This window comes from Mizuhopecten yessoensis, unplaced genomic scaffold (assembly GCF_002113885.1).
Source record: "Mizuhopecten yessoensis strain PY_sf001 unplaced genomic scaffold, ASM211388v2 scaffold1511, whole genome shotgun sequence".
Classification (NCBI taxonomy): domain Eukaryota; kingdom Metazoa; phylum Mollusca; class Bivalvia; order Pectinida; family Pectinidae; genus Mizuhopecten; species Mizuhopecten yessoensis.
In genome coordinates, this window is record NW_018404083.1 from 210,715 (window position 1) to 234,112 (window position 23,398).

At 35.9% G+C, this 23,398-nt stretch overlaps 1 protein-coding gene across 3 annotated transcripts in view; it reads left to right on the forward strand.

Annotated features, from left to right (window-relative positions):
* Positions 1-23,398, forward strand: part of LOC110463513 (ankyrin repeat domain-containing protein 27-like) — a 75,007-nt gene that overhangs the window by 11,189 nt on the left and 40,420 nt on the right. Inside the window, exons 8-25 of one of the 3 annotated variants that reach the window (XM_021518156.1) lie at positions 735-889; positions 1,403-1,459; positions 2,251-2,530; positions 3,304-3,379; positions 3,990-4,055; positions 6,497-6,584; positions 7,152-7,232; positions 7,642-7,831; positions 8,306-8,445; positions 8,596-8,688; positions 9,646-9,754; positions 10,136-10,296; positions 11,599-11,757; positions 12,842-12,964; positions 14,810-14,821; positions 15,293-15,313; positions 17,177-17,371; positions 18,571-18,690. In XM_021518156.1, coding sequence (XP_021373831.1) covers positions 735-889; positions 1,403-1,459; positions 2,251-2,530; positions 3,304-3,379; positions 3,990-4,055; positions 6,497-6,584; positions 7,152-7,232; positions 7,642-7,831; positions 8,306-8,445; positions 8,596-8,688; positions 9,646-9,754; positions 10,136-10,296; positions 11,599-11,757; positions 12,842-12,964; positions 14,810-14,821; positions 15,293-15,313; positions 17,177-17,371; positions 18,571-18,690 — 2,126 coding nt within the window. The remainder of the gene's footprint in view (positions 1-734; positions 890-1,402; positions 1,460-2,250; positions 2,531-3,303; positions 3,380-3,989; positions 4,056-6,496; positions 6,585-7,151; positions 7,233-7,641; positions 7,832-8,305; positions 8,446-8,595; positions 8,689-9,645; positions 9,755-10,135; positions 10,297-11,598; positions 11,758-12,841; positions 12,965-14,809; positions 14,822-15,292; positions 15,314-17,176; positions 17,372-18,570; positions 18,691-23,398) is intronic. The other 2 variants (XM_021518164.1, XM_021518171.1) reach the window with 2 other exon arrangements.

Genomic DNA, 23,398 nt, shown 5'->3' on the forward strand with positions numbered 1-23,398 from the left:
AAGGGCTGTAGGGTGGGGCTCAAAGGAGTCAGTGTGCTAAAATTTCTTCATTTTCCTTGTTTAGAATCAGAGGTGCTAGTTTCAAATCCTTTTTAGTCTGAAATCTGTATGCTAGATATTGAATAAGGTGGTTTTATTGTTTTTTGTCACTTTGAATAATATTTCTGTTCATGTTAAAAACAAAATCAACTCTCTGTATAAATATATCAGGTGACCATTAAGGCCTGTGGGCCTCTTGTTTCACTATAGGACTGTTATATCAAAATTCTACACCTCTGTAACACTTGATTAGATTTTTGGTGAACATCGGTCAAGGTTTCAGGGTCAAAAGTTAGGAGAAAAGCGGGTTGAAGGGGAAGGGTAAAGATGGTCGGGATATCTTAGTGAGTCTCCGTTCACATTTTTGTTTGTTAAGTCTGTATCCTGGCATTGGATGAGATATCTGTTTTTATCATTGCTTAAAGATAAACCGTTTTAATATTAGGATGCAGGCTCTTAAAACCCTGCTTTCTGCACCGCACAAATATGTTATTTTGACTTATAAGACTTTGGCCTTTTAAAGGATAGATATACAAGTAGTCCTGAAATGTTATCATCTATAAGTATTTGCTTTTGAAATATCGATATATCATATATTCGTTAAGTGCATTGCATTGATTTTACAAAAAAAATGTTCAATATTTTTTCAACATTAAATTTCTATGAATAAAAAAAAAGATAATTATTTCTTTTAGGTGGAAAGAAGACTGAAGACACACTCAGTAGACTTCTGGAGTCGTTTAGTTTGTCATATACAAGACTGCGAGGCGAGAGTTTTAGGAGTTTAGTGGATGCGGCCAACGCACAATTCACCAAATCCATGCAGACCGTGCTTAAAGATACTAACGTAGTGAGTTGATAATTCTTTTATCAGACATTAGATTTAATTGCATTGAAGCAATTATACACAAAATTTTGTATGGATTTTTTTTAGTGTAATTCAACACAAAAGTCATACAGAATAAATCTTACGATATCTGTTTAATCAACACTTTTGTGCGAGAAAAAAGTAACATGATAATTTTCCTTTATTTTGAATGAGAAAAAGTTTGTACATACAGTGAAACCTTGATATATTGCCCCTCGTTATGATTTGCCACCTCGTTTATCGCCAAAATATTTCTCTGTCCCTTTTTCTTTATTTAATGATTATTCCTTTATACGTTTCCCTCAAACTATTGCAAAACCCCTTTATAACGCCAAATTTTTTCTGGACAAATGGATTATGATGGCAGTATAGTGAGGTTTTACTGTATAAAATATACTTTCCTTTCATTTTAATGTGAAAAATTTGTTACGTATTATGTTCCTGCAATTTTGTGAGAAAACTGACCACCCAATGTTTACTGATGTTTGTTCACAGAGACGATCAGCACAGCACAGCCAGTCCGACATGGATAACCTGAAGGTCGCCGTGGAGGTACGTCTGCTTGTCCATCTCCAAGGTTGAAAAATTAAGTAGTTCCGCAAATATGAGATAACATTTTGGTACTGTTACTCATTGTTTGAAGTAAAAATAAAACTGTAAGATAGTGTCCCTCGATTTATTTGCCATTGTGCTCACATCAAATGTAATTAAATATCCCTGTTCCTTTTTGCTTTTTTTTCCACCCTTACAATTAACTCTAATATATATATCTCCTTGATATGAAGTCAATTAAAAACCTGTCCAATGGATTACCTCTATTAAGTAACCACCTGTGTTAAAAGACAACTTTCAGTGTTTCCTATTATAATTATTTCTTTATAAATTGAACCTGTATTATGAGGTCACCTGTGGAAACAGACCACCTTTAGGACTTACCAAGGGTGTTCTCTTTATACAGGTTTGACTGTACTTTCAAACCTCTTAACTCATTCATCCCTGAAAACACATTTGAACTCTTCCAATTCAAAGGTCGGAATAGTTCATTATCAAATTTCAGGGGTGAATGAGTTAATAGTGCCAAAATATCACTTAAAAAATGATGGCATTATAACAAGGTTTTATAATGTCCATACAAAAACAATATTATTGTTAATAATATTTCTTCACAAACAAATGAAAAAAACCACCAAGAATATGTATTTATTCTATTGTTACATACCATAGTGTACCAATTTCCCCCCTGCAATTCTTACCATAATTTTCTGTTCACTCTAAAAGTTTGACATTTAATTTGTTCGGATGTGTTGCTATCTCTGACATGCTAACTAACCTTCTTTCCTCAGACGTATATAATGCATGCATTACATCGGCACTTGTTCCAAACGCTGACTGCCTGTGTGTCGAGTGCGGATTCCGAAGTTAACAAGATGGTACGTAACAGTACAGAGGTCAAGCCACGCGACCTTGGAATAAGGTCGGAGTTTGTACGGAACATTGTGTCCGCCAAGAAAGAGCTGGTCAGGATCAACAAGTTCAGTACCCCCATGGGGCGCCTCTCCTGTCTGAAACGAGTCGTGACCAACCTTAGTAAACCGCTCTCGCAGAACAACGGAGAAACCAATGGTAAGTTGGTACCATTGGTAAACTTTTTAATCATAAACCAATGAAGTTCTATGTAATCCTTAAAATCTTTTTTCATTTTCAAAGGACCTTCATCATATGACATTAAAATGCCCACCCATCTAAAAACACTTCCAACAATGTCTTACTATTCTAGTGGTACATGTATTACTGTCTATTAATTTGTATTACTCACAATGGATTTAATTTTCGCTTAAATCGTGTGAAACTAAATACCCAGCAAATATTTTGCAATGAATAAAAATTTGAAATGCTTGACTAACTTTCCTGTAGACCAAGTGTACTTAGTACCTGTAGGGAAGTAGCCACTGACTGATAAGTTTTGACTAAGGGGTGTTTCTAAAAAAAACAAACAAGGAAAACTGTTGTAACAGGTTTGTACAAAAAGTTGTGACAAGTATCACAATATGATTGTATTATGACCCATGTGTCGTGTTAAGATCACAACCCTTGCGTTACAAAGCACTCATTACAACTTAAGTAAATATTGTTAACCCTTTCACCACTTTAGACCAAAATGGGCTCATCCAGATCAATGTATTTAAGAGTCTACTAAAAGTTACATAGGGGTGAAAGGGTTAAACCTATACCTACAGCAAACTCTCTGGAGACCTGTAATTTTTTTTGATACCAGGCTATATTTTCCATTGATGATGAAATGTCATACTTTTATATATTATTGTTTGTCTTGATCATTGTCCTACAAATGTTGTAGCATATGGCGCTTTTATTAATTACCGACTTCGTTATGACAGATCCCTTGATAATGAGCACAGACGACTTCCTACCGATCCTGATCTTGTTAGTGGTCAAGTCGGAGATACCTAACTGGTGAGTGTGTAACAGAAATTATAGGAATCTAAAACGCCACTTTATAAAAATATATCTTCTGTCGGCAAAATTTGTCATTTATAGAGAATGATGATTTTGAGATAATTATTTGCCAAGTAACAAAAGTGTAATTTCATTATAAACAAGATTTACTAATAAGGGCTTTTCGAGATTCCAGTAAAAAATTACCCTTGGATTCCAAATTTTATTTTAGGTCACTAGACACTAGTGGTTGGTTACTTGTTCTAACATGTAGTACATGGTCTCATCCAGGCCTAAGATATCTTTGTAGATCAAGAACAATGAGTGTCAAAAAACATGCGGTTACAGAAGTAAAGCTTCTGTAGTTGGCATTGAAAAAACACAGTCTTATCCAAAACAAAATAAGGGGAGATTACTATTACTATGAAAAAAATACAGTGGAATTCTTCATTGTTTTTCCTGTGGTGGGATAAGGATCTTTAAGACCAATTCTTGATATCACCAGGTAGGGCCAATACAATTGTACAAAAAGAGTGTGTTGATTTAAGTTTATGAATGGTGATTATGTTAAACTTCACCGATAGTGGTAGTCTCTGTTTGAATTAAAATTGATATATCAATATTGCAGGACTGCCAATCTGATGTATATGAAATACTTCCACTTTTCAAAGACATCGGAGGACGACGAATACGCGTAAGTGTTTGTTCGTAGTTAACGTAAATGTTGTTGAATTTTAGAATATGCAGGAGAAATGTTGAAAGCAACAATTTGATTGACTTTGAATGTGATAGGAATGCAATTCACTGCTTATGTTGTTAACTATTTTTTGAAATTGGTAAATAAGAAAAACAACTCCCGAAACCAGGTTTTTATCATAACTGTATCACCCCTGAAGATACATTTGAACTCTTCCAATTCAATGGTTGGAATAGTTCATTATGAAATTTCCGGGGTGAATGAGTTAATATTATATTGGTGCTGATGAGTAAAACTCACCATTACCATGTAGCAGTCACCATTTAGCTGTGCTCGGACGATGACCTGCCCAGCGGGTCAGAACTCGTCGGCTCCAATACAGTTATAAATAGATACCTGGATTCATGAGTTGTTTCTCTTCTCGATTTATTTGCTTAACGTCAAGAGGGCTTTTGTATACCAACCAATGGGTATCCTCCTGAAACCAAAAATAAAGTAAACATTCCTCTACACTTAACCCTTTCACCCCGATGTTATTTTAGTAGACTCTACCATTTTTGGTCAAGTGGTTAACACTCCAGCCTTCCACGCAGGCGGCCGGGGTTCGATCCCCAAAGTCCCTGTATGCATGGAATATTCAGATAAAGTGTTTTTTCTCCTGCCCACACAACTTCAAAAACCCAGGTGGAGTATGAAATGGTCTGGGGTTGGTGTTGCGGTATCTGTGTTGTAGCATTAAAGTGAGGTGGCACTATAAACGATACCCTTGGAAGCATGGTCCCACTATAAATAGAACACATTACATCTCCAGCACACACACAGGCACACACACATAGGGAGATATTAGCAAGGTGGCATAGCACTAGTAGTTAGTGCCTGATAAGGCAGCTCCTGCGAATTCCTCACTATTGTAACGATTTATATTATATGCTATTTGTATTGACTGTATAAAATTGTATATCTATGTACTGTAAATCGCATTAGAGTGACTTATGTTAGCTAGATAGGGTGCTTTATGAAATGTTGTATATTTATTTTTATATTATATATATAGTTGAAATCCGCCATTAGTGCCATTTAGTGTCATTAGTATCAATAGTGACACGTATAATGTCATAACAATGATGACGTCAACAATAAGAATCACAAAAAATTGTGTTCTGTATGTATGTATACACAATTACGGACTATTGCAAGACTAGATACATGAGGAAGACGCATGTGATATACATATGTGTATAAATAGTTCCTAATAATTTAAAGCAGACAGTTTCCAGGCAGTAATGGTGTCTGTTTTTCCGGTGCATTGGCATGAAACCTATGTTAATACATGACAATTTTAACCTTAATAGTATACATACAAAATTATTGAAATCAATATAACATGTTTACGATTTTCAACATAATCCTCTTATACATGTAAGAAAAGAATAAATGTTAACATATTTGCCAATTTCCGGATGATTCTCAAATATTATTATACTACTGTAGTATGAAAATAAGTCTTTTAGTTAACCAGACTTTGATTAACTGTAGTCCTGTTACATGTTTAGGATTTTTACCAGACATCTGTGTTTCTGTTACATGTTTAGGATTTTTACCTGACAACTGTAGTCCTGTTTCATGTTTAGGATTTTTACCTGACATCTGTGTTCCTATTTCATGTTTAGGATTTTTACCTGACATCTGTGTTTCTGTTACATGTTTAGAAAATTTACCCGACAACTGTAGTCCTGTTATATGATTAGGATTTTTACCCGACAACTGTAGTCCTGTTTCATGTTTAGGATTTTTACCCAACTACTGTAGTCCTGTTATATGATTAGGATTTTTACCTGACAACTGTAGTCCTGTTATATGATTAGGATTTTTACCCGACAACTGTAGTCCTGTTACGTGTTTAGAATTTTTACCCAACACCTGTAGTCTTGTTAAATGTTTAGGATTTTACCAGACAACTGTAGTCCTGTTATATGTTGAGGATTTTTACCTGACAACTGTAGTCATGGTATATGTTTAAATTTCACCTGACAACTGTTTCTGTTCTATATTTAGGTTTTACCTGACTACTGTTTCTGTTCTATATTTAGGTTTTACCTGACAAGTATGTTTCTATATTTAGGTTTTTCCTGACAACTGTTTCTGTTCTTTATTTAGGTTTCACCTGACAGCTATGTTTCTATATTTAGGTTTCACCTGACAAGTATGTTTCTATATTTAGGTTTCACCTGACAACTGATTCTGTTCTATATTTAGGTTTCACCTGACAACTGTTTTTATACTATGTTTAGGTTTTACCTGACAACTGTGTTTCTATTCTATATTTAGGTTTTACCTGACAACTGTTTCTATTCTATATTTAAGGTTTTACCTGACAACTGTGTTTCTATTCTATATTTAGGTTTTACCTGACAACTGTGTTTCTATTCTATATTTAGGTTTTACCTGACAACTGTGGAGGCTGCCCTGCAGCATATACGTAGTGGTTGCCTCAAGGAGGAGGCTATAAAAGCATACAGAATTACGGTTAGTAAGCTGAAGGAAATTGTTGTTAAATTGCAAGAAAAGAAAATACTGATGGTACTATTCTAGTGCCCCTTGGCCTTTGGACACAACATTTTAGATCCATCCCATTAATTTTATAAAGTGTCTCATATCCATTCAACCTATTATTTCTTAAATCATACTTTGCCTTATGCAGCTTTAACCCTTTAACCCCTTGGTAACTTTAGTGGACTCTACCGTGCCTTTATTGGGATGAGTCTATTATGGTCTACAGTGTTGAAAGGGTGAATAGTCAAAACATAAAGAGAATATTGTGTTGGAAAAATCTTTTTTGGGGAAACTCAAAATAATAATTAGAAAGGAAATTATTGAGAAAACAAAACACCCACCTTGTGAAATGAACATAATGTCAAAAAAGTAGTTGAAGGGAGGCAACTCTGCTAATTTTTTCTGGACACTTTTTGTATAAAAGATTTTCATGGTCTGTTACAAGAAAACGATCATTGTAGAACACTGTTCTTTAAGAATTTCTTTTAATACTTTTTGTGGATATAAAACTGCAATAATCTATTTTCTTATTTATTACAGGAGTCTGAATTCCCTGATCAAAAGACAGTGGTTGGTAGACAGTTGTCAGGTGGAACATCAATTGTCGACAAATTCTTTCAGGTACTATACTCTATTAAATTGAAATTAACTCCATGAAATCATTCAAAAGTTTAAATCAAGAAACAAGTTCTATCAGCTTTAATTAATACGTCATGTCTGCTTCGTGGGATGGTAGGATGCAGGGGGTCTTAATGTCGGAGGCAGTGAGTACTCAGTGTAAACCCACATGGTCAGGCACGTGAGCCCATACATTTAGAGTCTTCGTGAAAGGTGAATGAGCTGACCAATTTGTCTCTTGACCACCCGACTCAAGAAATCACAAAATTGTACCATCAAATAGAACGAGGATAAAGCAATTCCACATCATATTGTAGTCTCGTTGAATTTAAGTTTCTCCTAATCTTCACTCTCTATACATAAGGTAAAGTACAGGTGTTATTCAGGAGTTGTGTCCACTTTTTGCCTACAGTATGTGCAGTACGGCGACGAGACTGCCGTGACCCAGATGTTACGACGCCCCAGGGACAGTCAGGACCAGGTGTCACTCAAGCTGTGTCACCCGTTGTGTAGCTGTGACAAGTGTGCCAAACTGACGGCCCAGCACAGGACCGATGTGAACCTCGTCACAGCCTACACGCGAGATGATCGCGGATACACAGGTACAAGTCATATTTTGTCGGTGAATGTATGCACATTGATCAGGTATATACAGGTACTGTGAAATCAGATATTCTTTTGTGGGGACATAATTTCGTGATTTTCCCAAACAAAAACATATCTTGGATACATGGATTCCTTGATTGCTAGTTCCGACGAAATTTATAATGATATCCTAAGGTATTTGAAAAGTAAAGTGTAGGATACGTACATAAGCGTACAGCACACCATATCCATGAATAATTTATTCTGTAAAACTGAAAATTATTTTCAATTTGTGTCTTGCATCTACACGGCATTACAGCAAAACAAAACTTTGATATTTAAAATGATTATTTAAGTGAATTTCCCGAAAATATTATTTTCTAGTAAAATGTTACTTGTTTATCTGTTTGAATGGATGATGAAATATCATTTGAATCAGATGTTCATTAATTAGTTTGCATTAAAAGAGAAGTTAACTTCCATAAATACAGCTCTCCACATCGCATCACTGAACGGTCAGGCCCACCTAATAGATTTGCTGATAAAAAATGGGGCTTTGGTGAATGCCAGTGATTACCTCAGCTACACGCCCCTACATCTAGCTTGTCAGAAGGGCCACCAGAACATCATTGTAAGTAGAAATATAATTATACATATATTCCTTCAGAATAATGTACAAGTCAAAATATTTTAAACCAGAAATTCCATGCAAAACATTTTTAGTGTAAAATGATATGGGAAGTAATTAAAAAAATCTTAATCCTGAATTTTAACTTGACAGTTATTATTGGTGCACTTCAATGCTGACTGTACCCAGACAGACGGGGAAGGGAACACGCCGCTACACTTGTGTGTCGACAGCGGACACGAAGATGTAAGTATCAGCTTGACCTGTAGTAATCCTATGGTGGCCTGGTCCATAGATAGGAAGGGGAGGGTGAAATTTTATAAAATGATGCCAGATTTTAATTGTACATAGGATTATGGTCGCCTTCTTGCTTCTTCACCCTAGAGGGAAGTTCCCTTTAGCTCAGTGGGAGATTGTCTGACTAGGAAGTCTGGGATCGCGGGTTGGACCCCCGATGGAAGCACACTACTCTCCCTCCTGTTACAGTGGTGCCTGTGACCAACCCTTGTTTCAAGCATTAGGTGTACGCTTGGCAAGGGGATACTCAAACTTTGGTTGTAAATAGTGGTGTCTTTGGAAGCAAAGACTAAAAAAAAAAGGAGGAGGAGGAGGAATGAAGTGGAACTGGCCTGGGTCTATTGAAGTTACCAGGTAGCTTAATTGGTAGAGCATCTGTCTGGAGTTTAAAGGGTCATGGGTTCGCACTCCGGTCTAGCTGTACATTTTTCCATCTCCTAGTTACAAAATTTAAAAAAGAGGCATTTGACTTCATATAAATGCATATGAATTTAAGCAGTATTGAGAATATAATTTTTTCTATAAATATATATAAACCATAAAGTTACAGAGTGAAGGGATATTTACCTGTCAATTACCATAAATTTCAAATGTTGCATGTATAGATTTACAAGAATGCGCAAAAAGTGATAAAATTATAAGAAATGATTTTACAAACATTTCAGATTTACTTTTTGTTTTGGATAAGGAATTGCAATTGTGTGAGGTGACAAATGAAATGAGGGACATTTTATCAAGGTTTTTACTGTTATTAGTTATTCTTATAAAAGTAATAGTTAAAAAGCATACTGGAGGAATTGATGAGAAAAAAAGAACAGAGAACAAACTATCTTCAGACTGTCTGAATTATTCTTATCCTTTACAGAAAACGTTAAATACAAATATTTATGTTTCCTTACCCATTAGTGTGTGAAGGCAATGGTGTTCTTGGAGCAGGCCAAAACCAAGCTGGATATAAACGCTCAGAATGTCCGCGGTGACACAGCAATACATCTGGCAGCCAAATGGGGCTACGGTAAGGAGATTTTTTTGAAATGTTACAAGCAAAAGTTGGTTCATCAGGAAAAAGTTGCTTATTATCCAGTGATGTTGAATTCATAAAAAAAATCAAATATTCAAGGAGCTTTTGGAAAAAAAAGAAGGAAACTTTTTTTTTTATAAAAGCACTGTTGTTGATGATTGTTTAAGTCACCTTTAATATTTCTCATATATGTCTTGAAAGGTTTGGCTTTTTTTCAAAAATAAATTTATCAAAGCTTTAGAAACCCAATTACCAACACTTCGTTACAGTTATTAGCAGTGGTACGAGGATCCTTAAAGTTCTAATAGAAGAGTTGTCTTTCTTTGGCCACATACTTGTACCGAAAGTTTATCATGTGATATATTATCTGTCCAGAAAACATTGTTAGTATCCTACTGGAGAATGATGCCCAGCCAAGCTTGAGGAACAGAAAGAAGCAGACACCCTTCAACATTGCTCAAAGCTCCAAAGTCCAGGAACTGCTCAAGATGGCTGCCAGCATGCCCAAACTGGAAGTGAGCCGGAGCAAATCTAAGGTGACCCTTAAGCACCTCAAATTATTCTTACTAGTGATGTTCTGATTAATTGACTTTGTCAACTATTTGTTAGTTATTAGGCAAATGATATGACTATAAATTTCACATTGAGTGTTTGAAGGGAGGTAATTTTTACGATTCGGGTCTGGTTTTTATTGGTGTAATTAATTCCCAATAACATTATATGGGGCATTGTACGATCTTTTTCTTTAAAACCATTATTCATTAATTATTGGTTTATAAAGAGTAACCAATGATCTATCATAAAATTTCAACCAATTCCTTACACAACTTTTTGCATCTTCTAGTGATTTTCACATTTTCACTTGTAGATTTCCAAGAAATTTCAAATTGTTCATTGAATTAAAATGCTTACTGCTGTTCTAGCATATGAGAAATTTATTGATGGGTATCTACTGCTTTTCAAAACCTAAATATCGACATTTGCTCTTTATCCTCCCATGACACATCCTCAATGCTCCAGGGTTACGTTCACTTTGGCTCTCTGCACACTTAGAATACGTCATAGCAAAATTGAAGGCACGTGGCTAGCTATTGAACTGGTCTCCGGTAAAAATAACCTGAATAATCATTAGACTGATACCTGTCCTGCGTCACCCAACTTCAAAGTCAGTCAATTTTACCATTGAACGACCAAGATATTCTTAAGATGTAAATCTAAAGATCAATCTATTGTCCTCTTCCTATCTCATCCACAAGGTGGTGCAAACTGAGCCTTCAATTTTGTCGCCACATATTCCAGGAGTGCAGAGAGCGTTACCCCTAGAGTATCAAGGATGCTCAAACCAACAAAGAATGCAATGCATGTTGTGCCACTATTAAAACATTTGTTTGGTCATTGTGAAGATGTTAAACAAAATATTCCCGAGAACTGGGTTGGGGAGTTTGGGGGTCGAAGTAAGAGGTACAGAAACATTTAGTTCCAAGTTTTCCTGTCACTTTCAGTAAAAGAGGAAATAATTGCAGTGTCGTAGTGCTCATGTTTTTTCACATTGAGTAAACAATCATAAAAATTACCACCCAATGTATAAAGAATAACTAGACTATAGATATATGGAATAGATTTCCAAACCATTGCCAATTTGAAAACTTTCACACCCTGATCTCAGTTTAAAGATTCACAATGCCAAATATTTCCACATGCAAAAGTTTCTACTTTTAATTATACTGGGTCCTTCCATGTGTTTATGATATAGAAGAAAAATGTAATCTTGTAACGTATGGATTTGTATTTTCACAAATTAAATGCATTTGATATTAATATAACATTTTATGTTTCAGAGTATGTCGGAGTACGCAATCGTGACAAAAAAGGATGTTGCTTTAGAGGCCCCTCCGCCCCCGACCCCCATCACCCACATAGTTGCCTCCCTTGACCAGGTGGAGAATCGACAGCTGGAGAAACTCTACAACTCAATCAATGATGGCGACCTTCCAATGGTACGTCCGACAGAAACTAGATGTTCAAAACTTTTTTTGATTATCATGATGAGTTGTCATGTCGAGGGTATACAGGCCAAAACTATATAAATGCCCTCAATGACGTCATTGCTCTACAAAATTAAACTGCATTTCCTATTTTATTTTCAGTAGGCTTCATTTCCTATTTTATTTTCAGTAGACTTCATGTACTGTATGTGTTCACAAACATTTCTTGAATGAATTTTGTTTAAAATTGTTCTCAAAAACAAAGTCATCACTACTATACATTTTTCATTTCTAATGTAACTATTACAGAACTGAATATATATGCTCACAAACATCACTTCTTGTACAAGATTTCTTTTTCACCTTCTGCCTCAAAAATAAGGTCGCTGTTACTATAAATAGAATTTCGGTGTCTTTGATTTAAAGACTTAAATTCTTATCCTATTTTCATGAAAGTTCTGTTACGTTCATAAACTTCACCTCCCGTACGAGTTTGCTTGCCCACCTTCGGGGTCACCTTAACTACAAAATAATTTTCACAGCATCACTGTACTGACTTAGTCTTGTTTGTTCATGAAATTTCATATTTGTGCATGTTCTCAAACATCAATAAACATTCATGTATCAGACTTCTGGGATAAAAAATGAAAGTGTTCAAGAAATTAAATAACCTACATTTTCTTTCATAACATGTCAGTCCAATATTTCAATTTAAAGAAATATTTCCTTTCCCTTCTTGAAAAGATAATTGAGTCATATATTTAGAAAAATAAAATAATTGTCTTTTCACAAGAAATATACTTGAGTGTAGAAAGAGAATGTCTCACGCATACAATGTTAATTTCATGTACACAGGTCAAAGTTCCACCTATATAATGCTAATTTTGTCTACACAGGTCAAAGTTCCACCTATATAATGCTAATTTTGTCTACACAGGTAAAGTTCCACCTATATAATGCTAATTTTGTCTACACAGGTCAAAGTTCCACCTATATAATGCTAATTTTGTCTACACAGGTCAAAGTTCCACCTATATAATGCTAATTTTGTCTACACAGGTCAAAGTTCCACTAGTATAGCTTTTTTTCTACACAGGTAAAGTTCCACCTGGGCTGGAGTGACCTTGAGGAGGATGAGGACTTTGAGGCGTCCCCTATGTCCAGTGTCGAGCTGTGTCACCCTCTCTGTCAGTGTGACAAGTGTCGCCCTATACAGAAGGTAACACAACTTTACTATTCATAGCGAAAAATGATGATGACGTTATTTATAGTTCAGATTTGAAGGTTTTTTGTTAGTTCTTGCCTATACATAGTACTTAACTAAACTCCATCACTTATAAGTGTGAATTTAACTTGAAAGAAATTGCATTTCTGGGTGCTGCATTCTGATTAACAGTTGCTATATTTAAAAAATCTTTTTCATCGCTGTAGCAACTTATCTATCTATAGATATCCATGTAATTTCATACAAGCTCAAGATGCTGTAGTTAAGGTCAAGGTCACTTGCTATATTTAGAAAAATGTTCAATACACTGTTGACTATGTCTTCCAATGGATGATAGCCTTGGGTCTTCATAAAAGTGTTAGCTGTGACTGTACCATAAACAAGTTCAAAGGTCAAAGTGCTGCACTAAAAATCAAGGTCACTGTTACTATTTTTAGCAAATATTGTTCATTGCACTTGCTAGTTTATTTAATGGATTTGTCATAGAAATCATGGGTGAATTAGTCTATATTTCAAATTTCTGTAGGTGAAATTAAGGTTATTACACTTGTTAATTTAGTTAATGGAATTAACCTGTGAAGAAAAATCATAGAAATCTGGGATGAATTATTCTATATTTCAAAGTTCTGTAGTTAAGGTCAAGGTCACTGTTATATTTTAAGAAAATTATATAATTCTCATAACCCAGTGGGTATCCCTGAAACAACATACAAGTGTATCAGGGTCCTTAGGTCAAGGTCACTGATACTATTTTCATAAATTATTCATCATTCAAGTGTGAAAAATGCTATTACTACCATATTTAGAATGTACATTCAGTAAAATTTAGAGATGTAACATTATACCCAACAACAATATTTTGATTTGCTTAAAAGTATTTTTGGCCCTGTGTTTGGATTCATGAGAGTCCACCTCCATGAAGAAAGCACCTGTGTTTAGAGACCACTTATAAATTTCCCCATTATAGTTATTTGTTTTCCTGCATTAAGGGTCCTCGTACCACTGCCAAAAACTGTTGGAAACTGTTTTATCCCACACGACTATATAATTTTGATAAATCATTTCTGAAAAGAAAACCGTACCTTGCAGGACTTTTATGAGAAATAATAAAGATGAAATAAACAAAATATAATCAACAACAGTGTTCTGACTGTAAAAACAAATTATTGGGGCCAGACTGGGGTTAGAAACCTTAACTTCTGATTGCTGAACTATCGCTCTAAACTATTGAGCTACCTGGTCAACGGAAGTATACATGCCGAACAGTGCTACGATGACAGTATGGCCCAACGGAAGTTAAGGGGAGGTTACTGTATATACTGAAAATGGCAGTGTAGTGGGACAGGGATCCTTAAGAAACAAACTACAATAAGAGACCACTTTATCACATGCTGTACTGTGTTATCCAGTGAATATACCCATGTCATATCTTTTGCGTATTAACCCATGTAATATGACCTATGGTTGTAATTTTCAATTGTTTCGATTGTGATGTTACGCCTAGGACAAGTACATGACGTCATAGACTTACACACCTGAGTCAAAATGGCAGCTTTTTACATTTCAAGGTTGCATGAAAATTGTTTGTTTTACATGAATAAATGCTACAAATCTTGATTATGTGATAAAAAGGATCTTATACTCGTTTCCGTTTCATATAAAATTATGAAACTCGTCACGAATTTTCATCAATCTCATATGAAATGGAAACTCATGTAAGATCCTTTATGAATGTACTTTTTGAAGGTGGCCTTTGATTATTTCTTCGACTGTGTATTCTGTAACTTATAAATTGATTCATAATATTATTACATTTCTTTCTCATTCATTTTAAAACAGTCTGTATTCTGTGTGAGTAGATTTGCCTTTTACTAACTCTATTGTACTACTAACTTACATGTATTTGCTAAAACTTTGTACAGAACAGGTGTATTAAGATAAAGTGACAATCAAACGCCTGAAGTAATGTGACCAAAGCTTGATCAGCTTAAAACTGGAATTCTTTGTTTCTTAGAAAAAATTATCTGCTCCCTCAAAAACCACAATTGAAGAAAAAATTAGTTTCAAAAAAATCTAAATTTTGTATTATTTCACAATTTTTTAGCATGTCTGGTTACCTTAAATCATTCACCCCTGAAGACACATTTGAACTCTTCCAAATCAATGGTTGGAATAGTTCATTATGAAGTTTCAGGGGTGAATGAGTTAATACCAGGCATATCATTTCGAGAGTACGTACATGTATTATTTTAAAAAGCAATTAATTTGTAATGAATTATGCCATCAATGTATCTGTATAGATTATTTTGATCTTATAATCAGTCTGAGGCAGATGAAACAACTGTAAGTTGGTGATTTGCACTATGCTTGAATATATCTTTTTATAGATACAAATGTGTTATATACTGTGAACACAGTTTATCATGAATTCATATATCTGGCCTATATTTGTTTAGAAACGATTTATTTGTAGAATTTAGTTGTTGGTATCCTTTCTGGGATATCAATACAATGAATGAGTCCTTTGAAGCAAAAAATAAGTATTCACAGAATTTTAGTGTTTTACAGTAAAAGATCTTGGCAGAGCCTCGGGTTAGACAACCAAAAAACATCACCCCTCTGGTTAGAGATTTCTCTGTCACACCCTCAGGGCAGGGAAAGATTCTATTAATCATTATCACATTGCCAACATTATATCATATAACCTACATTTTTGTGTCGCCTGCGAAAAGCTGGTGACACATAGGTATTGCTATGTCGGTGGTGGCGTCTGCACAGAGGTTTTCGTGCGATAACTTGAGTTTCCTTGGGCCGATCAAACTCAAACTTCATGCAGTGCTTCCTTACCAAAAGTGCTTGCTTGGGAATGCTTTTCAGGTCCGAAGGTCAAAGGTCAATGTCACTGTTACTATAAATAGAAAATCTGTTTTCGTGCGATAATTTGAGTTTCCGTGGGCCGATCAAACTCAAACTTCATGCAGTGCTTCCTTACCAAAAGTGCTTGCTTGGGATTGCTTTTCAGGTCCGAAGGTCAAAGGTCAAGGTCACTGTTACTATAAATAGATAGCAAGTTCCTTAAAACTCAAGAGTATTCTTCCCAGAATAACAGATTATATAACAAAATGATGCCATCCAAAAACATAATCTATGATTATTTCTTACTTTTAACATTATTTCTTGAAATGAAAAGTGTATCTATTTCTTCGTAATATCCCAGCTTCCTTCGCAGGCGACACATCCACTTCCGTGGAATTCTTGTATTTGGGTAAAGTTGGTTTATATATACACAGCTTTCAAACATTTTCCATAAGTTACAGGATATATAACTTGTATGAAGCAGTATAGGAACAAATGGGAGCTTGCATAGAATAGCTACTAATAAACCAATCATACAATTCTAATATTCCCCTTGCCTTCAATCACATTAAAGCATTGAAATGTGTCCTTTTCTAACAACATTTCTGCTTCTGCAAAAGATTGATCCCAAAAAAATCATTGAAATACCTGCTTATTAATAATAATGATTATTTATCCGGGTCAAAGTGCTTGATTCCATGCATGCTGAATAATTGCTCCTAAGTAATTATTCTGGTACAATCAATTCCGATGAAATCCACTTCGGATATATTTTCTATAAAGAGTGCACTCCAGTAGCACATAAACATGGTCCAAAGGGGCATGTACAACTTACATTTAATATTTTGTTTATGATAAATTTATTTATTATGTTGACATAGTTTCGGCTCAGCGTTGTGATGTCATCGATACATTTGTAAACAACAAAAATGATGACATAATCTGGTTTTAAATATATCCTATGATATTTCTTGTGTTTTCATGAAAAGAGTCAAATAGTATGGAAAAATTAAGCAATAACTTAAGAAATTCAGGTTACTATTTCATTTAAAATCTCAAAATTCTTTTTGGGCTATCTGCAACTGAATCTGTTAAAATTTGAGATTTAAAACACTGTTACAACACTTTACATAAAATTCATAAATTATATTTGTATAAATTATTTTTATGAAAAAGGCATTGCATCTTGTCGTAGATATTCATATACATGTATGTGTATTTCAGATATCTGTACTAAAATGAACTAACTCTACTCTTCGAAGTTTCAAACTTTGTTCTCTCTTTTAAGTGTAATGTCTTTCCCGATATTCTATATTTTGGTTGGTGAGTTGTGAATTTTTGGTTTTGTAGATGTCGAGCTCCGGACGGAATGGTATCAATATTAATACACGGGATGCGTCAGGTTACACACCCTTGCTTCGCGCTGTTTTGTGCGGGAACCTAGAGTTTGTCCAGCTGTTCTTGCAGAGGGGTGCCAATGTTAATTGTCAGACGATAAAACACATCACTCCTCTCCACCTGGCCTGCTTCCTTGGGGAAAATAAGGTGAGTGTTGCCCAAAGGTTAAGTAAGTCATGCAAACTTGCCAACTCTCCCTATTTAGGAGGGTGATTCTCGATTTTGGACCCTTAAATTTAGTATTTTCAACCGGTAAATTTGCTAAATTATTACTATATTCTAAGATCTAATGATTTCACATGAAAGAACAGCTCAAAAGATGTCATTTTAAAGGGATGTGTTTTCTCTTCTCTAGGGGGTGTATAAACACATTTAATATATGTTTTAATTTTGAATATGCAGGATCTCCTCCATTAAAATTTCAAAAAGTTCAGAAGTTTGAGTAAGTCATCAATTCAGAATTTCTTAGTACAGACAGAAAAAAAACTTTCTTCCTCTTAGTGCAGCACCTTGTTTTCCATGCAGTGCAGACAGTACTTTTCCTTCCCCTCAGTGCAGACAGAGTGCCCTCCCTTTCTTTCAGTGCAGACAGAGTGCCCTCCCTTTTTTCAGTGCAGACAGAGTGCCGCCCTTTCTGTCAGTGCAGACAAAGTGCCCTCCCTTTCTTTCAATGCAGACAGAGTGCCCTCCCTTTCTTTCAGTTCAGACAGAGTGCCCTCCCTTTTGTTCAGTGCAGGCAGACTGCCGTCCCTTTCTTTCAGTGCAGACAGAGTGCCCTCCCTTTCTTTCAGTGCAGACAGAGTACCCTCCCTTTTGTTCAGTGAGGCAGAGTGCCCTCCCTTTCTTTCAGTGCAGACAGAGTGCCCTCCCTTTCTTTCAGTGCAGACAGAGTGCCCTCCCTTTCTTTCAGTGCAGACAGAGTGCCCTCCCTTTCTTTCAGTGCAGACAGAGTGCCCTCCCTTTCTTTCAGTGCAGACAGAGTGCCCTCCCTTTCTTTCAGTGCAGACAGAGTGCCCTCCCTTCCTTTCAGTGCAGACAGAGTGGCCTCCCTTTCTTTCAGTGCAGACAGAGTGGCCTCCCTTTCTTTCAGTGCAGACAGAGTGCCTTCCCTTTCTTTCAAAGCAGACAGAGTGCCCTCCCTTTCTTTTAGTGCAGACAGAGTGCCCTCCCCTTCTTTGAGTGCAGACAGAGTGCCCTCCCTTTCTTTCAGTACGGATAGAGTGCCCCCCCAATCCTTTTAGTACGGACAGAGTGTCCCCCCTCCCTTCCTTTTAGTACCAACAGAGAACTGATTGGTCATCTTTGATTGATGTCTGCTAATTAATTTCTCTATTACTTTATCATAGATTGCCAAGATTCTGGTCAAGAATGGCGCTCAGACAGATGTCCGGGACCAAGCAGGAGACACACCAGTCCATATATGCTGTGGTAAAGGCAACATTGCACTCCTGGACCTTCTGGTAGAGGTGAGTGTCTAAAAATATCTATTACTTGTAACTGAGCAAGATCGGGTTATCTAATATAAGTCGAGGGCTATAAGATTCTGTTACATAATCCCAACAGAGGCGAAAGCATCATAGAGTTCGAAAAACTCAATTTTGCTATAGGCAACAAGTTTCCTAAGCTTTCATTTTGACAGCTTGTAGGTAGAAGAATGCAGTTGGCAATGAACATATTGTGTGGAGCCTGTTATAGAATATTTTTGAAGTTCAGTTACTAACTTCATCAATATTCTTGAATGTGTAGCTGATGACCATATACTTACACCTTTTTTTGAAGGATCCTGGTACTTATGTCAAAAATTGTTTCATAGTATTGGAAACAGATTGTTATACTTAATCGTTCCAACCCACTTGGCTACTTGGTCAACAGGAGTGTTCTGGCACATCTGTGCTACAGTGTTATCCAAAACAAAATTAAGGGGAGCTAACGTTACAGGACCCAAATCAGAGCCCTTCTTAGCGAAATATTGATGTATTTCATACCATAGTACAGATCCCAATAATTTTTCACTTTTCCTAAATAAATATCAATATCTTTTTATTTTGATAATAAGCTGAGATTTCTGGTGCGTGGTTCTATAAATAGAACTGGAAATATAGTCATGGTTACGTTATCGTGAAACAGTTGTTATAAGTCTACACATTTCCTTTATTATCCCCCGCTTTCACCGAAATGGGTGATATTAATTTGGGTTTGTCTGTCTTTCTGTCTGTCAGTCTGTCTGTCTGTCTTTCACGCTCGTTTCCGTGCAATAACTGCAACAAATGATAACCGATTTTCTTCAAACTTAGTAACAGGATTAAATGCCTGAAGGGCTCGGCCAAATTTGATGACCACTTTCAGCAGACCATATTTGCCAGAGTTATGGCCCCTTGAATAACCAAAACCGTCAGTATCTGCCGTTTCTGTTCATTAACTCTCGCAAACATTATCCAATTGTCTTCAAACTTAGTAACAGGGTTCCTGGCATTAAGGGCTCGGCCAAGTTTGACAACCACTTTAATTGGACTCCATTAAGCGGAGTAATGGCCCATTGATTAACGAAAAACATCATTATCTACAGTTTCCGCTTAATAACTCTAGTAAATATTAGCCAAATTCCCTCAAAGTTGATAACAATGTTTGTGTTCCTCTGTCTTTCCACCCATCTCGGGCACTCTTTGTTTTTTGTGTTAATTGCAGTAGATATTGTGCAGATATTTCGACCAAATTCCGTATGCAGATCCAACTCATGCTAAGTTTGCCAACCGATGTGATTTGTGCATATTTACAGATAATAAATGAGGTTAGTAGATTCTGATGGATTAAACGATTTTCTTCAATCAGTTTAATTTACTACGTAATACCTACATATTCAATAAGAAGAGTAACTTCTGTATAAGGCTTTTTTAAGCCGCTCTTGGCAAGAGCCGAGCAGCTTATTAATTCTGTCCAGAGAACGAAATGACGGACCCACTTCCGTTCGGGGTGCGTGCGCGCGTATAATTCAGTCTTGCATGCTTCCGCTATATAGTTTCGTTATCGTAAATAGAAAGTAGAATTTCTGACACTCACCTGTGGGTTACATAAAGTCTTCTGATACTCTTCTCCAAATAATTATCCATTCTTTAAATAATTGCTGAAAACAAAATGTTCATCTCCGGTGCATTCTACGAGTGTTGTGGTGGTGAAATTCGTGCACTGGGTTTGAGCGTTTTAGCAACTCGGATTAAGGTCTGAGGAGTGTTACGTGTGTGAAACACATATGATTCGGGAAAGCACATGTGAAGACTGTCAAGCATTGACGCTGTCTGTAGAAGGAAGAAGTAAATATATATATACTTATAAACCGTATTAGTGATGAAGTATAACCTCTATTTTGATGTTCATATTTCATGACATATCGTGCTTAGGTTGATATCGGTAATGGCTCTGAGACGAGACGATATGTGAACTGTGTATGCTTATCAAACATTTCTGTAACACAGCATGCTATTTCTGGTGTATTTATTTATGAAAGTGTAACAATTTAAGAACATGATGCAACTGCCGCTGCTGTCTGACAAGAATTCGTGCCGTGTCAAAATATTATCCAATCCGGTGTTACGGAAATAACTCTTACGTTGGTCAAGTCGCATTGAGAAATATAATTCAAATATATTCCAAGAACATTTGTGAGATTTTGTGAGATTTTGTATAACAATGACAGTAAATAAAGTCGCTACATATATTACTAATTATTATTAATATGAATAAATAATAAATAAAAATAAAAGGAGTACAATGTCTCTTTTCTCCATGCATTCTTTTCCCCATACTGTTAATTCTTCATTTAACAAGCACAAAATGCACCTATTCTTTATTATCTATTCACTGATTGCCATTCTGCACATAAATGCTCATGTCACATCATCGGAGGATGCTAATTAATGAAAATTACAACAATGCGTCACACTTAAAGAGGGTGAAAAAAGAGGAGAGGGAGAAATGTTTTTAAGGCATCATTTAAGAGGTGATTGATTTTGGAAATCCCAAAGGCAACATCATCACATGACTTGATTTTCAATTAGCAGAATACAAAACACATATCTGAGGTATCATAGAAGATATTGATGCTCAACGTGTTACTTAAGCAATTAAATTTAAAGTGGTGAGCGGCTTTAATGTCACACTGACATAATTCTGTTTTTAGCTAAGGCGTTAGCCGCCAGCTATTGGTATTACTTTAGTTAATGAGCTCAGATATTCATAAATGTCCATTTCACACAGACGGCCTCTAGCGGTAGTCACTGGTACTAAATTGAATCATATACCGGACCTGCTGTCTTTATTATGCGTAACTTTGGACTCAAATGCACTTGAATGGCTTGTAAATATCATTACTTTTCTTTATAGAACATATGATCTTATCACAACGTCGTATTCTTATTGAAAATGCACCCTGTTTATCTCAATCGGGAACTGCTACTTGAATGTAGGTCATGCATGCTACACGCAACTTCCGGTAAAAATACTTCAGTTAATGAGCTCAGATATTCATAAACGAGACATAACGTCACCTTCTAGTAATACTAAACAAACTGCAAATAAAATCCATTACCACGGACTCAAGTTCACTCAAACGTCATTGGATATAATCTTATTCTTAGTTAGAACTAAGTATCCTTCTAAAACTTCGTATTTACTCTTGGAACTGTCGCTGGATTAACCCTTTACACGGAAATATTGTCCTGTGATTGGCTAAAATTGGTGACATTTACGTCCCTGTTTACAATTATATATTGCGTGGTCAGAGCTATGAAGCGGTCCTGTTCCAACTAACTGAGGATAATCAAAAGTGCTAATCAGTAATAATATATCTGATTCACGCTTCATATGATTATAATGTTATCAAAATATTGCATATTCGTTCATCGTTAAAATAACAAATCCTTACTAAAAACTCTAAAAAAAGAAACGACGGCCATGTTAGATCACGCGTGATGTTATCCGTTTCCTTATATGGCCTTCACGGCCAAATATAGTATTACTACTGATGCGGTCATGTTTACTACAATTTCCATATTTGGTCATGACACCCATATTTAGACGTCTGACCTATATCGGAAAGATTGAGGAAGTTTCCAACATGGCAGTCAATTAGGATTTCGCTTGCACTTGTTACGTAAACTTGATAATTTAACGAAATATAAGGCGGAGTATAACTTACAATTATGTAGGAGATCAACATAAAAAGTTCATATTACAAACCTATTAATGGATACGGATCCTGTCAATTAATTCTAAAATCGCCTCCGTGTGATTCACACCAGGCTTGCCTAACTAAAATGGGATCAACCGGCCGGGGCAGATGAGACCGGGAATCATGTTAGAACTAGCCACTGTCCTTCTCTAGTTCCATATTGGTATTCTAACCTGAAGGCTTTTTTTACCTTCGCAGTATTATCATTTTGTTCTATTTTCATCATAAGATATGCTATTGCATTTTTATATCGCCTTCTCGCTAATTACAGCTCAGCCAGAAACGAAAATATGCTCCGATAGGCCTACATTTTATATGTCTGTTGGTGTGATTTGTGTTTTTCGTTTATTGAAGTATTACCATATAACAGGACTCTTTTATTTCAATATACACAAAAACAACAACACCTTCGGAATGATTTCAGACATATACTGCGGGAAAACACGAGTGATCTCCCTTACATTTAGACATGCGCACATTTTACTTTCGTTTTGTGTAGGCCTAGACATCATTCGCAACGCGAAGCGGAAAAGACGAAAATGCAGGCGAGTGTTGACTTAATGTTAGGCATGTTGTTTAAGCAGCATTGACAATGAACAATATACATACACTTCTGCAACGTTTACCTACTACTGATTCATAAATAAGGCTATGTATCCCGATTTCGGTGACTTGTGGCCAAGCATGCGGCCGAAGCCGCAGAGAATGGCGCATGTTGTCAGCGGCGATGACAAAAAGGAAGGTGCTTCTACGGTATGTATAGCAGTTATTATGCAAAAACAAACATAATAAACGGACGTTTTACTCTAGTGAATTACAGCGTCACGAGGAACGTCTTTCTCCAGACGTGTTGCAAAATTTTCGAACTGCTTAGTTGCAAACTGATTTCACTTAAGCGTTGTTTGTGAGGATATTTGGCCTTACATTTCTTCTCATTCAGTTAAAAAAAA